The sequence below is a fragment of the Cupressus sempervirens genome, chromosome 11, assembly GCF_028749045.1.
Source record: "Cupressus sempervirens isolate cs-2001-9-10 chromosome 11, ASM2874904v1, whole genome shotgun sequence".
NCBI classification, from domain to species: Eukaryota; Viridiplantae; Streptophyta; class Pinopsida; order Cupressales; family Cupressaceae; genus Cupressus; species Cupressus sempervirens.
Genome location: NC_143128.1, coordinates 334,607,316 through 334,621,345, shown reverse-complemented (window position 1 = coordinate 334,621,345; position 14,030 = coordinate 334,607,316). Strand labels below are relative to the sequence as shown.

The window sequence follows — 14,030 nt, the reverse complement described above, 5'->3', positions numbered from 1 at the left end:
CCTCAAAAAGGCAATAGGGCAACATCTTACCCCATGTCCAGAGTTGCCACCATTAGACAATGAAAGCAAATTGATTTTGGAGCCAGAGACCATTCTTACTGTGTGAGAGAAGAACCTAAAAAATAAAGCTATTCAAGAATATCTACCTATAGATGATGCTACTGGGAAGGGCAGAAATCTCCAACCATCCACACCTAAAATTGCTTGGGACAAGCAATCTTGAGAAGAGGACTGTCATGTCCCCAGTAGCATAATCTTCTGGCATGAGAAAGCAGAACATCCTCAAACACAGGAAAACCATAAACAAGTTATCAAAAATCTATGAATGAGCATGCCATAAGCAGAAGAAGTATGAGGTAAACATATCTTGCCAAAAAATCTTACAGATTGAGTGGGAGATGATAGGGATTGCATATGAGATTGCACAACTTTACCACATGCAGATGATAATTTCAAAGTATCGCAGCTAATTTTTGGCACCTTGACACAAATTACATATCTGATTTACAGTGAATTTCTCATATAGTCAAATGGCTCCTCTCTTAATACAGGTCAAATTTAAGGACTGTAATGAGTGAGGGAACTACTTAGATCTCGGTAGATCCCGAAGGAATAGGAGATAAGTTGAATTTGCCTAAAAGGGTCTGCTGTGTAGCTGTAGATATGATGCAGATAGCCATGAAACAAAGATGTTTGTTATTGGAGTAGCAGGCAGTCTGGCAGACAATGCAAGATGAGATGTCATACAAGGCAATTCATTTCAACATGAATTTGTTTGATAATATCGCCATACTTTCACAGGCTTTTGGATCATAGAATGGAGCATATCTCCATTAATTGATCATTAATTTCATTATAAAATTTATTGTTGACAAACCAGGCATGAGAATGCATGATAGAACCACAATAATTGCATAGAACGTATGCATCTATGGATGATAAATGTTCAAATCAACAATGAATTCACATAATTTCATCACGAACTATTTATGTGTCTTCCACTATCTTGAAAATTTTGGTAGCTTGGAAATCTTACGTAAGCCCACTGAGGCTATTCATGAGGCCAAATATATGTGGCAGCAGAAGTCAAGTATAAAGGATCACAAATCATTTCTTCGGGACCTTAGGTTGCTCCTATGGTGTGTCTTTTGATTTTTTGTAATAAAACGTTGAGATTCTGAGATGAAGCAAAAAATAATGTGTGGTTTTGATCTTCAAAAAATAATGTGTGCTTTTGATCTTAAGCTCTTTGGGTAGAGACCTTCCTCTTACATTGCTATTTGTAGAATGCGGTGTTATCTTTTTAGTTCTTTAAGATGTAAGGTCGCGTTCCTACCTTGACATCAGGATTGATGGTCAAGCCACACTCCCTGGCCAGATTTGTGGCCAATAGAACTTTTGCTCTTAAGCTCTTTGGGTAGAGGCCTTCCTCTTACATTGCTATTTGCAGAATGTGGTGTTATTTTTTACTTGTTTAAGGTTTACACATTTTATTTGCTGGGTTCACCCCTGTGGACAGGATCTGTTACAGTTTTAGTTGCATTTTGGTTTCTTGCAGTTACTTCTAGGTCATACTTGCTATCGCAAGTTAACTTACCACCAAGTCCGTTGAATATGGCATTCATAGTTTTCATATAATGCTTCATTTAAAAGCATTACCATAAAAGATGCTAATGTTATTTAAGAAGGATAAAATCACAGCCAAACTCAATAAATTCCATCGTACATATTGAAAATTGTACGTCTGCATTGTTATGAAATTTGAAACTGAGGCATCAATTGAATAAGAGCTACACCTTCTGGCCAGATAACCTCACAACACACGGAATCCATTGACAGTGACCTGCATTAAAGAATGTTTTATTTCTTTGCCAGGCTGATTTGGGCAGGGTTAAAGGCGCTGTAATTTACATTGCTGGTTAAACTTGTATAGCTCTCAAGTTTGAAACCTGTGTCATAACACCACAAATTTGCTGAAAGAACAAATATTTGGTCAAATTTAAGCATTACCTGATATAAATGACCGGTCGCGAAACCTGCGCGAGCATTGTGGGTTTGAAAAAATATTGCCAATTACAAATATAGGATCTATAAAATTGAACACAAAATTAATAATATCGATCTATGAAAAAACCATCATTCTTTAGACGGGCGGCCAAATAAATCAGTTGGGAGTTATAAAATTACGAATTCACCCAGGAAAAAAACTAACGAAACGAACGACACCGTCTAAAGAAATTTATCTGCATTCAGAAACCAGAAACCGTGAATTTTCAGAGTACAGATGGCATTGATTAGCCCTAACGAGTGTTGTTCTTACCATTTTTAAGTTTGAGGGAATTCAAAATAGAGGTTGCGATGGAAGCAGAATCGGAAGCTGCCGCACTCGCTGACAGCCATCGAACTCCTGCAACTGATAAACAACCTCGCACAGCCTGCATTTTTCCCTCTTCGCGAAACAGCTGAACGAGTACACTTTACCCCGCCTTGAATTCGTTTTCGTTTCCTCTCTGTATCTTAATCTTCTCTTTTTTACAATTTGGAGATGAAGTGCATTTGTGAGAGATGAAATCAAGATGATGATTTCACAGAATTTTTTATTTTTCCATTTTATCAAGATTTTTTTCGTGGGGGTGTGTTGAACATAAATAATTTTTAAAAATAAATTAATTAAGTAAATAAAATAAAAATTTAAAACCTATAAATAAACATTGAAATTCTATAAGACAAAAATAAAATGAAATTGTTGTGATTATCTAATATTAGAAATTTGAATAGTGGAGATTTTGTTCATCAAGATCATTTACCATCCACCTAGTAGATATGTCATATCCATGAATTCTTAGCGAGTAAAAGCAACATTGTCTTTTTCCACTATATCTTTCTTATGGCTAGTTCTTTGTAGTCCTCAATAAAGATGTAGAAAGAATCAATCAAGGAATTCATCCTAATTTGGGGATCCTTCCATATCATTGAGATGATATGTGAGTGTGATGCAAAGATGGAAACCACCCAATCTAGTAGTGAGACCATGGGGGGTGGTTGTTGAACACTTGTAGATGCTAAGGACAATGGGGGTGAATCGGCCAGCACTAAAACTTAACAATTATTATCCATACAATTCCTATGCAAACATATATAGTTGAAATAGAAAAAGCACAACATGAGACACCAATAGTTTTAGGTGAAAACCCCAACTTTGGAAAAGCCATGGTGAAAATTATACTCACTATATGATGAAAAATATTACATTGATTGATTTAAGTGCATTACCAAGAAAGTACATTGCTCTTAGAAAGAGAACTTGCACACAAATTTGTGAGATGCAAAAGGATTTGCAAACACTAAAGATTATAGTTTTTCTTCAAGGTAAGATACATTGCAACTAATAATAAGGGAACAATACTAATTGATCTTGTTAGAAGTGCACTCCCAAAAACTATAATTACAGATCCTTGACCATGTATCTTTTTATTGATTTCATCTATGTTAATATGCCACACTTCACAATATCTCAGGTGATGCTACCTATCTTTTAATCGCATTGCATACCATATCTCTATATGCTCTTTAAAGAATGTGTGTGTGTGTGTGTGTCTAAACAACAAAATAAAACACATATCTTACCAAGGGGACACTTAGCGTTCCAAACCTTCCTTGTATATATTATAATTTACTTTGTTGGATAACCATTGTCATATGCATTGCAATGCCAGAAATGTCAAATAAGCAAGTGAAACAATATGTAGCATGTAACATGAAGATTGTCAGCCCAAAGTACATCCTCTAACACATGTGAAGTGTAAGGGTAATGTATGAAGTACCATATCATGAATATACATCCTTCTAAAGATCAAAGATATGTTTTCCATAGATACCACACATCACCATAATGAGCCAAGAAACTTTGGTCAGCCCCACAAAATTAGATTGTTATGTATGTCAACTAAACAAGATCAAGAGATAGTGTAGTCGTCCAAAATCATTACAAATGTTAATCATACCATCACCTAATCATAACATATTCATATTATCAAGTTACTACATCAAAACATTTGATGAAGAAGAATGTAAAGCATTCTTGTATATTATTTTCTTACAATTTAATACATTTGCATTTTCTTACAATTTGCTACATAGAACATCATAACTTCAACTTTTAGGAAAATTGCACTTCAACACCTAAGATATAGTATCCTCCATCATCCATCTACACCATTCCCTAAATGCAAGCAAAAATACACCAATGAGCCTAGATGTGGAGCAAAATGCCAAAACACAATCTGCCAAACTGTTCACTAGAATAATCATAATTATTTCAATGAGCAAGCAATCAACAAAAACTCCAGACCTCTAGAAAATATCTAAAATATACAGAAATACCTCATATAATCAATTGCAAACTACTTTGATTATCTATGTCACTATAATCATATATAATTAATATTGTTCATAGCATAATATTGTATGACTAAACTAAATATAAACTCCATAATGATTGAACTACTCTAGAATACTATTAAACACAACTGAGCATATCTTGAACATACCTTACAAATTATCAAGCCACTATAAGCAATTTCCATATAACTAAGCATAACTTGATCATAACCTCTATCTCTTTGTATACAACTTTGGACCTTAGACAAGATCAAGGATAACAAGTTTGACACCGATGACAAAAATAAAAATCTTGTGTGCAATAATGGTAATGAGATCTAATTAGAGCATTGCCTATTCAATAGTTTTGGTGAAACAGTGGAGGTTATATCATAGTTGTGTGAATGGTTCCAAAAGGAATTAGACTATGAGTGACATGGATTCTGATGGGCTAGTTTAGTGTAAGGTATAGAAGAAGAAGAAAACCATGACCATAATGCAAGAAGAATTGTCCTAATGATCAAGCATACTTTGAAAATGTTGGACTCCCAATGCCACCTTGCTAGCTTGAACTTGAATATGGATGAGAATATTAAACACCACTATTTATTTAGAGGGAATAACAAAGTTGGAGTCCACAATAGAATGAGTAGAAATTGCATAATTACATTGTCACAAATACAAAATGAATTTTCAACATAAAATCATGTCATATATGAGGATGCTTTGTAGAAAAGAAAAAAACCTTATTGAGATAGATCAACAACAATGAGAGAAGTACATGTGTCATATGGGAGTCAACAAAAGTATACGACAAGGTTGACTGATATATTACATAGAGATAGAAAAAATATTTCAATCCAAAGTTTTGAACAATTATTTGGAAAAAAATTAATTATTTTGATTGTGGTCAAGTTGTCTATTATAGTCTTGGCTCCACTCTAACTCCTTGTGCCAATTATAATAGTAATCTCATTCATCTAATGTATCACATCCATCACAAAACCTTCTCTCTTTGCTGGTAGGATCAAGTTTGTTTACATTATGAACAATGTTCACATTGTTTAGTGTTGAAGGTTTAAGCATATTGGAGTTCTCTTGAGTACTAGTGCCTATGTAGAAGTCTTGCTCCTATTCACCATCCATATTCATGAAGTTTTGAATCTCTCTCTTGAAAAATAATCATAGCCCCTTCTCTTAGAAGCTCCATGAATATGTCTTTAGGGACTTCAATAGTCATTGTAGCTTGAGAGACAATATATAAATATGTGAATTTGAAGTTAAACTCAGTAAGGTCCCATTTGGTTTCTTGAGAAAATCTCCTTGTTCCTTTTTTTCCAAATGATCCACGTGATTTCAAAAGTTCACACAAAACCAAAATCTATTCAAATTAACATCAAAATTAGCAATAAATCTTGCAAGTATTTCATGCCAAGAGAGACCAAAAAACATTGATCACAACATTTTAGCAAATATGCAGTTAAAGAAAAGATGCTTAAAGGTTTTTGGACAATTGCACAAAGAACTAAGAATTGAGCCAATGGCAAGTTCTTTAAAGAGCAACATCCATCTAAAGTAAGCAACCTTGGGCTCAATAGAGAAGTGCCAAATTAAATCAAAGATAAAGTTTCATCTAGTGGTCTCCCAATTAAAACCCCAAATATGAAAAATTCTAATGATAATCTCTTCATTATACTTAAGCATATTGTAAATTTTCTTACAGGAACACATATTCAAACTACTATCATTAGCCCACTTAACTTGTTAAGCCTTGTATCTTAAGATATTTGAGTCCTAGCCAACCCCCCCTACCCCACCCACATAAGTCCCTCTTCTTGTTGCCCATACCATCAGACCAAATGAAATCCCTCAAAAAAATTTCTCCAACTTGCTAGTTTGGTAATTGGCTAACATCCATATTGAAGCATAATAAATAGCATGGGAGGATAAAACCTTTTGAAGAATTTGGGCCCTCCATGTAATAGATGACATGTGAGTTTGTCATTTGATATGTTTTTAATCAATCTTTTTAAAGATTCATCTCCACATTTCCTTAGTTGAAGGGTTCAAGCAAAAGGGATTCCCAAATATCTCACAATATCATTAGGACCTTACCATTATCACCCTTTCTTAATGAGCCAATCTAGAGGACAATCTAACCACCCCAAGACAAAGGATTTCATAGGCGATATCTTAGCTCGTGAAGCTAAACAAAACAAATGAATTATGTCAATCATGTTATCAAAGTTTTCTTCATTCATATCAACAAAAATGGTTATGTTACTAGAAAACTATAGAGGTCTTCCCTATTGGGCAAGATGATACCTTTGACAAGAGTTCCAATTTGAGTGTTTTTAAGTATGAAAGACAAGGAATCAACAATAATCACAAATAGAGTTGGTGTCAAAGGGAAATATTATCTAATAGGATTTTGACCCACTCATATAAATAAGGTGGGAAACCAAAGGCCTCAACATTACACTAACAAATCCTCATTTAATTATGTCATAGGCCTTTTCAAAATCAAGTAAAACCATGGATATGCTTTGACCATCCATCTTAGCCCAATGCATTGCATCTGAGCTAGTCAAAACATTATCAAGGATGTATCTGCCCTTGATAAAAACTAGTTTGGGTTTTAGAGATAAAATCATTAAGAATATCAGATATTCTTCTTGCAAGAATTTTAGCAATGATTTTATAAGAAATATTTAATAGGATTATAGGTCTCCAATTCTAAAAAGAGACATCACCAGATTTGGGAAATAGCTTAATGACCCCCTTTTAATAGTCTCCCCCATGGTACCTGGTTCAAAATCATATTCATACAACTCAAGCAATTCCTGGGAAATCCAATATTTATTGACTTTGTAAAATTTTTAAGGCAACCCATCAAGCCCTAGGGATTTCCCATTGGTCATTGAGGCAATGAAATCCTCAATTTCTTTAGCATCAATGTTTATTTGAAGGCGATTAGCTTGGACTTGGCTTACTTTTTTAGGAATAAGCTTGACACATTGTTCCATAGCATTGATGTTATTGATGTTAAATTCAGAGGCAAATAATTTTTGGAAATTTTGAACAAACGTTTTAAGGATTTCTCTAGTACCCTTAGCAAACCCATTCTTGTTATGAATCACATTGATTTTTTATCTTCTCTACTTTTCCTTACTGAGATTAAATAAATATTTTGTTTCCCTATCTCTTTCCTTTATCTATTTAACGTTGGCTTTGACCTTTTGAGTATGAATCTAGTAGTTTTGAATTCTTCTGAGTTTTTTATTAAGAAAAAAGGTTTTGAAGGGGCCTTAAAACCCTATACAAAATATCTAGAGATTGAATTCTTCTGAGTTGTGATTTAGTATGAATGAGGGTTCAAACCAAAGATTGATCATCTCCTTTGGATTGAAGATCCTTTTAAAATGGTATTAAGTTTTCTTTGGTATAATTTTTCTTTGTGATTTTTATCAATAGCTTCTTTGGTTTCTATCATTTGAAACATCTTCTTCCAGATTTTCACTAATTGATCCCACTTAATTCTAGGATTATCTCCATCAGAGAAAAACTTAGAAATAATAATGAATATTTTAATGGCCTCTAGGGAATCGTCATCCTGCAGAAGAGAAGTATTGAGCTTGAAGGGATTCTTGCTTCTATGAATCATATCTTGAGAATTTAAATCTTTCACTTTAATGCAGGCCTGAATGGGGTAGTGATATGAGATATTAGTTGGTTGGACACAAATTGGATTAATCCCATTTTGATGAACAAAGTCAAGCATGGCAAAGTTCAAATATATTTTGTCAAATCTATAGTAAATTATCTTTTTATTGGACTAGTCATTGCACAAAGTAAACCAAATATTGTTACACTCCTTCTTCATCCTATTCAGGGGGTCATTGATGTTAAGTTTTCTTTTAAGCTTGTTCCAAAAGTAGAATTTGTTGCCTTTCCACTCATGTTTATTATCTCCATATTTTTCTTGGCTACTTTCAATCATATTAAATTCACCAATAAGGATCCAATAGGTATTGGGGAGATTCTTGGCTAACTAGACCCAAAGACTATTCATGTCTTTGTAATCATTGGGGACATAAATGTTGTATAAACCAATAGTAGTATCATTGTGATTGATAAGTACCTAGATAGCCCTATGGAAAGGAGAGACACCATTACTAATAATGTTTTTATCCTCTTGAGGCCCAATTAGAATGACAACCCCGCTTTGCCTCTATCATAGCTAGAAAAGAAATAAGTGGCTTTATTCCAAACAAACTTAAGGGTATTAAAGGCACAATAACCAGTAACCTTAATTTTTCAAATGCATACAAAATATTACTTATAAAATCTTATTACACCAATTTCTTACCACATTTTTTCTATCTGGCATTTCAAGCCTTATTATATTTCAGTTGTGAATGTTGAACATCATAACTAATATTGTCTGGGGGTGGAATTATTGCAAAATTTGTTAAAGCAAGTGGGCAAATAAGAGCTTTTACTGTTATTATGCTTCTCAATAATTTTGGTGTTATTTATTCTTTCATAAGTCTTTCTCTTTTTATTTCCAACCACTTCTATGGAGCCATCTTCTTTCTCCTCCAAATTTAAATGGGCAGTTAGGGATTCAACGTTATTCTCCACAACATGAGAGGGGTACCATTATCAGTCTTTATGTTTTCAATAGATTACACATTTTTAGTATTCTTTTGAATAACCTTAGAGCTTATGCTAGAGAGAGTCAATTGTTGAGCATTTAGGATCGACGCATTGTCAAGATTAATTTTTTCTCATTCAACATGCATTTGGACTGATTGACAAGCAAAAAGGTTTGGTGTTTCCAAATTCCCAAAAGAAGCAATAGGTTTTACCTCAAACTTATCTTCAAATAGTGGGCTAGTAAGAGACACACATTTATTTAAGAGTTTATCAGTATTTTTCATGTTATCATCTTTATTAATAGCTTTTCAACTACCATTTGGCAAATTAAAGCTAGAATTCCCATCATTATGAACATTATTTTTTAGTAGTATCCCCATTAGGGAGGTTTGAACCCAAATTAGGGCCAGGAGTAGAGAAATATTTTGTCCAGGAGTAGAGAAATATTTTGTAATGTTCTTTAAAGAAGGGCAATATTTTTTGGTACAACCATTGAACTTACAATGAAAAAATGCACCTAAATCTCCTAATTTCACCAAGTCCCAACTAAAAGATTTAGATTCAAATTTAATAGATATTATTTCAGGAAGAACAACATCTAGTTTCAAAGAGATCAATATTTTGGCATTTAGATTAGAAAGAATGACTTTTGGGTCTTCCACTTGTAGAATGGACCTTAGAGGCTTGAGCATTGAAGGAATAAAAGATCAGAATTTAGGATTGACACTTCTCATTTCAATCCAAAAATGGGAGGCACAAGAAGAAGATGGTAAGGGATATTTTTAGGGGATCAGAGGATGAAATTAAATAGATTTTTCCCAACATACCAATTCCCTCTTTCTAAAACTTTATGATGCATTTCACTATTTTTTTAAAATATAGCAAACCATTATTTTTAAACCATATAGGTGAAGCTCACAATAATGCCCATCTTTTTACCCCAAGTATTATTTATCTAGTCATCTAAAAACTTTCTAGCTGACATAAATTTAATGTCCATACAAAAAAAGAAAACATCAATGTTCTTTAACCTACTTTGTTCAAATTTAATTATCTGAATCATGTCATCATTTAGAGAAAGGGCACGTATCATACTCTCCTCCAAGGCCTTACCTTCCTTGCTAGATTTAGGGCTTGAACCAACAATTTATTCTCTATTATCACTTCTTGATCTATCTCCATTAGTGTTGGACTCTTTGGAAAAATCTCTTACATAACCCACTTTGTCGAAATTGCTCTCGAATCTTGCCAACTCTAGAATGGGAGAACATTATTTTGCAACCACAACCTTGTAAGAGAGTTCTCCATGGTTTCCATCTTTTGGGTTGATTTTTATTCTCTGAAGACCCATTATTATCCTTTGTGCCTCCTTAGAATCCATCATTATTTGGAGAATCAATTACCCAAAGCATAAACTGGTTAGAGTTTAACCTCGTTTGAACCCTAAATGGCACTTCTTTGAATTATTAGTGGCTCACACATGTAGAGCACACATGCAAGAAACATAGGAAGGATAAGAGTTAAACTACAAATAAAACCACACAAATAAGCCAAGAAACACAAACAACAACTCAAGGTTATGAATAAAGGCAATCATGAAAATACACAATAAACTAAAATCCTGCCACCAACTCGCTCAGCCTGTTATTGGAGTATAGGGAAGGACATGCGGGAAACACCAGTGTCTTCCACTTACAAAGCATGAGCCTAGGTCCTTAGTTTGTAGAAAATTCAGCCTAATCAATTTGAAGGATAATGTTCTAAGTAAAGTTTTAGCCCATGTAAAAATCTCAAAAACATGGAATAAATATAGATTGTATACACAAAAGTAATTATTGGAAATTATACCTTATTATAATAAACAAATGAACTAAGATTAAAAAACACCTTAAGATTATACATTATATTGTAACTCACTTAGTACAATAAGAAATATATGAAATAATATGTAAATCATAAATACACAAGGCACAAATGCATATGGTAAACACTTAAGAAATCCACTAGAGAAAGGATAATAAAAATTAAATTCATAACGAAATTACACCTACTACAATATTTCTTACAAAGAATTTGAATGTGCATTATATAGCATACAACCTCAAATCATGTTTACTATGTGTCCAAGAACTATCGTCCACATTTTATTTATACAAATGATAATTTATAACCCTCAAAATATTATCGTGGAATTCCAATTACCTTTTTTTTTTAACTATTACATGGAATACCAATAGTCACAAAAGCAAAGTTTGATTGTCATGACATAAGCACACTACACAATATAAGTAATGTGACTATTCAAATTGGTAAACACTATATACAATTATTCAGTAGCACTCCCACTTGGTCAAAGGGTATTCACCATCTTTATATAAATCACATACAAGACTTGTTGTGTTATATCTAAACACCAAATATGGCTATTATTGATACAAATAAACACCTAATCACACATAATTTCTTGTATACCTTTATGCATCCTTGATAGTATTTTTGTGCTCTTAGTTATCACCATATGCATTGCAACAACATCACATGTACATCTAATCTATTGGACTTTCCTAACAACTTAAATATTTTTGTGGTGATAAGTTCTTCAAATAGATTATAGCTAAAATCATTATGATGTTAGACATTGACAAGACTCTATGCTAAATGACATCATGTACTTAACACAACTTATCCTATAATTTTAAAACAAATTTATGAACTAAATGTTCACCATTTTCTCTTGCGAAGAAATTTTTATGGGTTAAAATAGAACACCAAAGATCGAACATTATTTCAACTAATATTTATAGTATCAAATTTTATGGCACATCTAAGAAGATAACCTTGTGCATATGAAATGGTTATACTTACTACATATTTGCATCATAAAATATTAATATCTACTAATATTTCTTAAAAAAATGAGAGTATTTAGTAGATTCAATTTGTTTCATAACATTTATCTCATAACTATCTCCCTGAAAATAACATTATAAATATATATGTTTATTTTTATCCTAGTAAATTAGATTATTAGTCAAATAAATTATGCTATATCAAAATTAAAGACCATGTAATTCTTACAAAACAATATTAACACAATTTTTTTGTAACCACACAAATTTTGTGCAAGCATTTACTGTAGCACATACTATATTTTAGTTGTGTACAATCTAACCATTTATTCTTATTTACTGCTCCAACTCACTACTCAAAGGAGAGTGAAACCATAACTACTTATTAGTCTTTAATAATGTGCATTTTTATTCTAATCAACAAACCCCTATAGGTTCAACACCTTGCTAATGTTACTGTAATCATGAAAGCAATGCCAAATGATTCATGGTTCCTTTATTAAACCCATGAAAAATATAAAATATAACCCATAATTCCTTTAACATATCTAAAATATCTTTTAACCACTAGTCAACCTTTGGTTGTACATATTTATTCCAATTAGAGTCAATAAATCCTTTATATGTTCAATATTGTATTTTTCATTAGAATCACAAAAAATAGCTTATAATCCATAGTTACTTTCAAGTATTTGTTAATTGTAAGAATCTAAATATTGACATTGATGATGACTTTGAAAGATATGGTTGTCATTGTTGACAATCCATTACATAGGTGAGAAGGTTTAAAAAAAAAACAAGTAAATAGATGTACATTAGGTAAATTGCTTTACCAATCGGTGAACAACACTATTAGTTAACAAATTAATAACTGAATGGTTGAGCAGAAGAGGAGAATAGGTGAACTATATTATCAATAAAGTTAGACAAGTAAACGGAATAGGTAAAGACTTAACGACAAACAAGACAGGTCAATAGGTGAAGACCAAGTGTGACACAGTGCAAGGCATGAGAGAATCCCCAAAGAAGATATCCTAGCCCCCAAAAAATGACCACACAATGGAATGTAAACAATAATATAGAGATTTATATCCACAACAATGTCAATTCCCATAATAGAATCATAATATTTACATCCAACATGGCTGGTTGTAAGGCCTTCTAAGTTAGGGTCAAATACAAAGCAATTACAATAGTAATTATGCAAGACCTCGCAAGATCCAACCACTGGCTAGTCCAGATCCATAATCTGGTAGAAAACCCCAAGGATAATCTAATCGTGTGCTCATAATCCACCAAGCAACCTTCTTATTTTCCAAGCCCACACTTAGCTACTAGCTCTACTAAACTCGCTCCTCTCAACTACTCCACTTTGAACTCCATTATTTACCCCTATCTTAAGGCAAGACAAGACCCCCCTACTTATACTAAACTAAGCCAAAGGTCGGCCTAGAAAATTACATTAAAATATAAACACTCACATATTAAATAAACCCTCAAGCCACAAGTCGTCTTGGCAACATACATTAAATACATAAAATAACTAAATATTTAGGACAAGCTCCAAGTCTACTAAGCATAACTAACTCATATGACAACACAAAACCACTTGCCCTTAGGCATAGGTCCATTTGCCATCCAACTATCCAAATCCAAGAGCACACATGCCAACTCCCTCAAATCGAAGCTTGTGAAAACAATCTCGAAAAGTCTACCACTAAATCAAGAATATGTTACTAGCAACCAGCGAAATGAATCTAACTCCAAGATGATAACTCCAATCTTTATACACAATTAGTACAAGGTTTCCCAATATACTTCAAACACGTCCCCAGTTGCACAAAGCATAACTCCACAAATCCAAGCATAAAGCTCTTGCATACAATATTGTTGACTACCCTAGGATGCTCCTGCATCAGACACCCTATGTGTAGAAAAAAGTTCTCAATAGTTGGAAGAACATCTTTCAAAGTTCAATACATAAACCCATAATTGATTTTTCACATACATGTCCTCCACCATATCAACTTGCACACTCTTGCCTTTGTTCCATTTATGCTAATCTTCTCCTCCAACAAATAAGTACTTACCTGCTTGTTCATATCCTTCTTCAATATATCACAAGTCTATTTTCCATGTTCA

At 33.0% G+C, this 14,030-nt stretch overlaps 1 protein-coding gene across 1 annotated transcript in view; it reads right to left on the bottom strand.

The window, feature by feature from the left end:
• The window catches only part of LOC149529450 (uncharacterized), a 42,680-nt gene extending 40,161 nt beyond the window's left edge, over positions 1–2,519 (bottom strand). Inside the window, exon 1 of the mRNA XM_089809820.1 lies at positions 2,321–2,519. Within this exon, the coding sequence (XP_089665946.1) occupies positions 2,321–2,441 (121 nt within the window). The 5' untranslated portion in view covers positions 2,442–2,519. The remainder of the gene's footprint in view (positions 1–2,320) is intronic.
• Between the last annotated feature and the right edge of the window lie 11,511 nt (positions 2,520–14,030).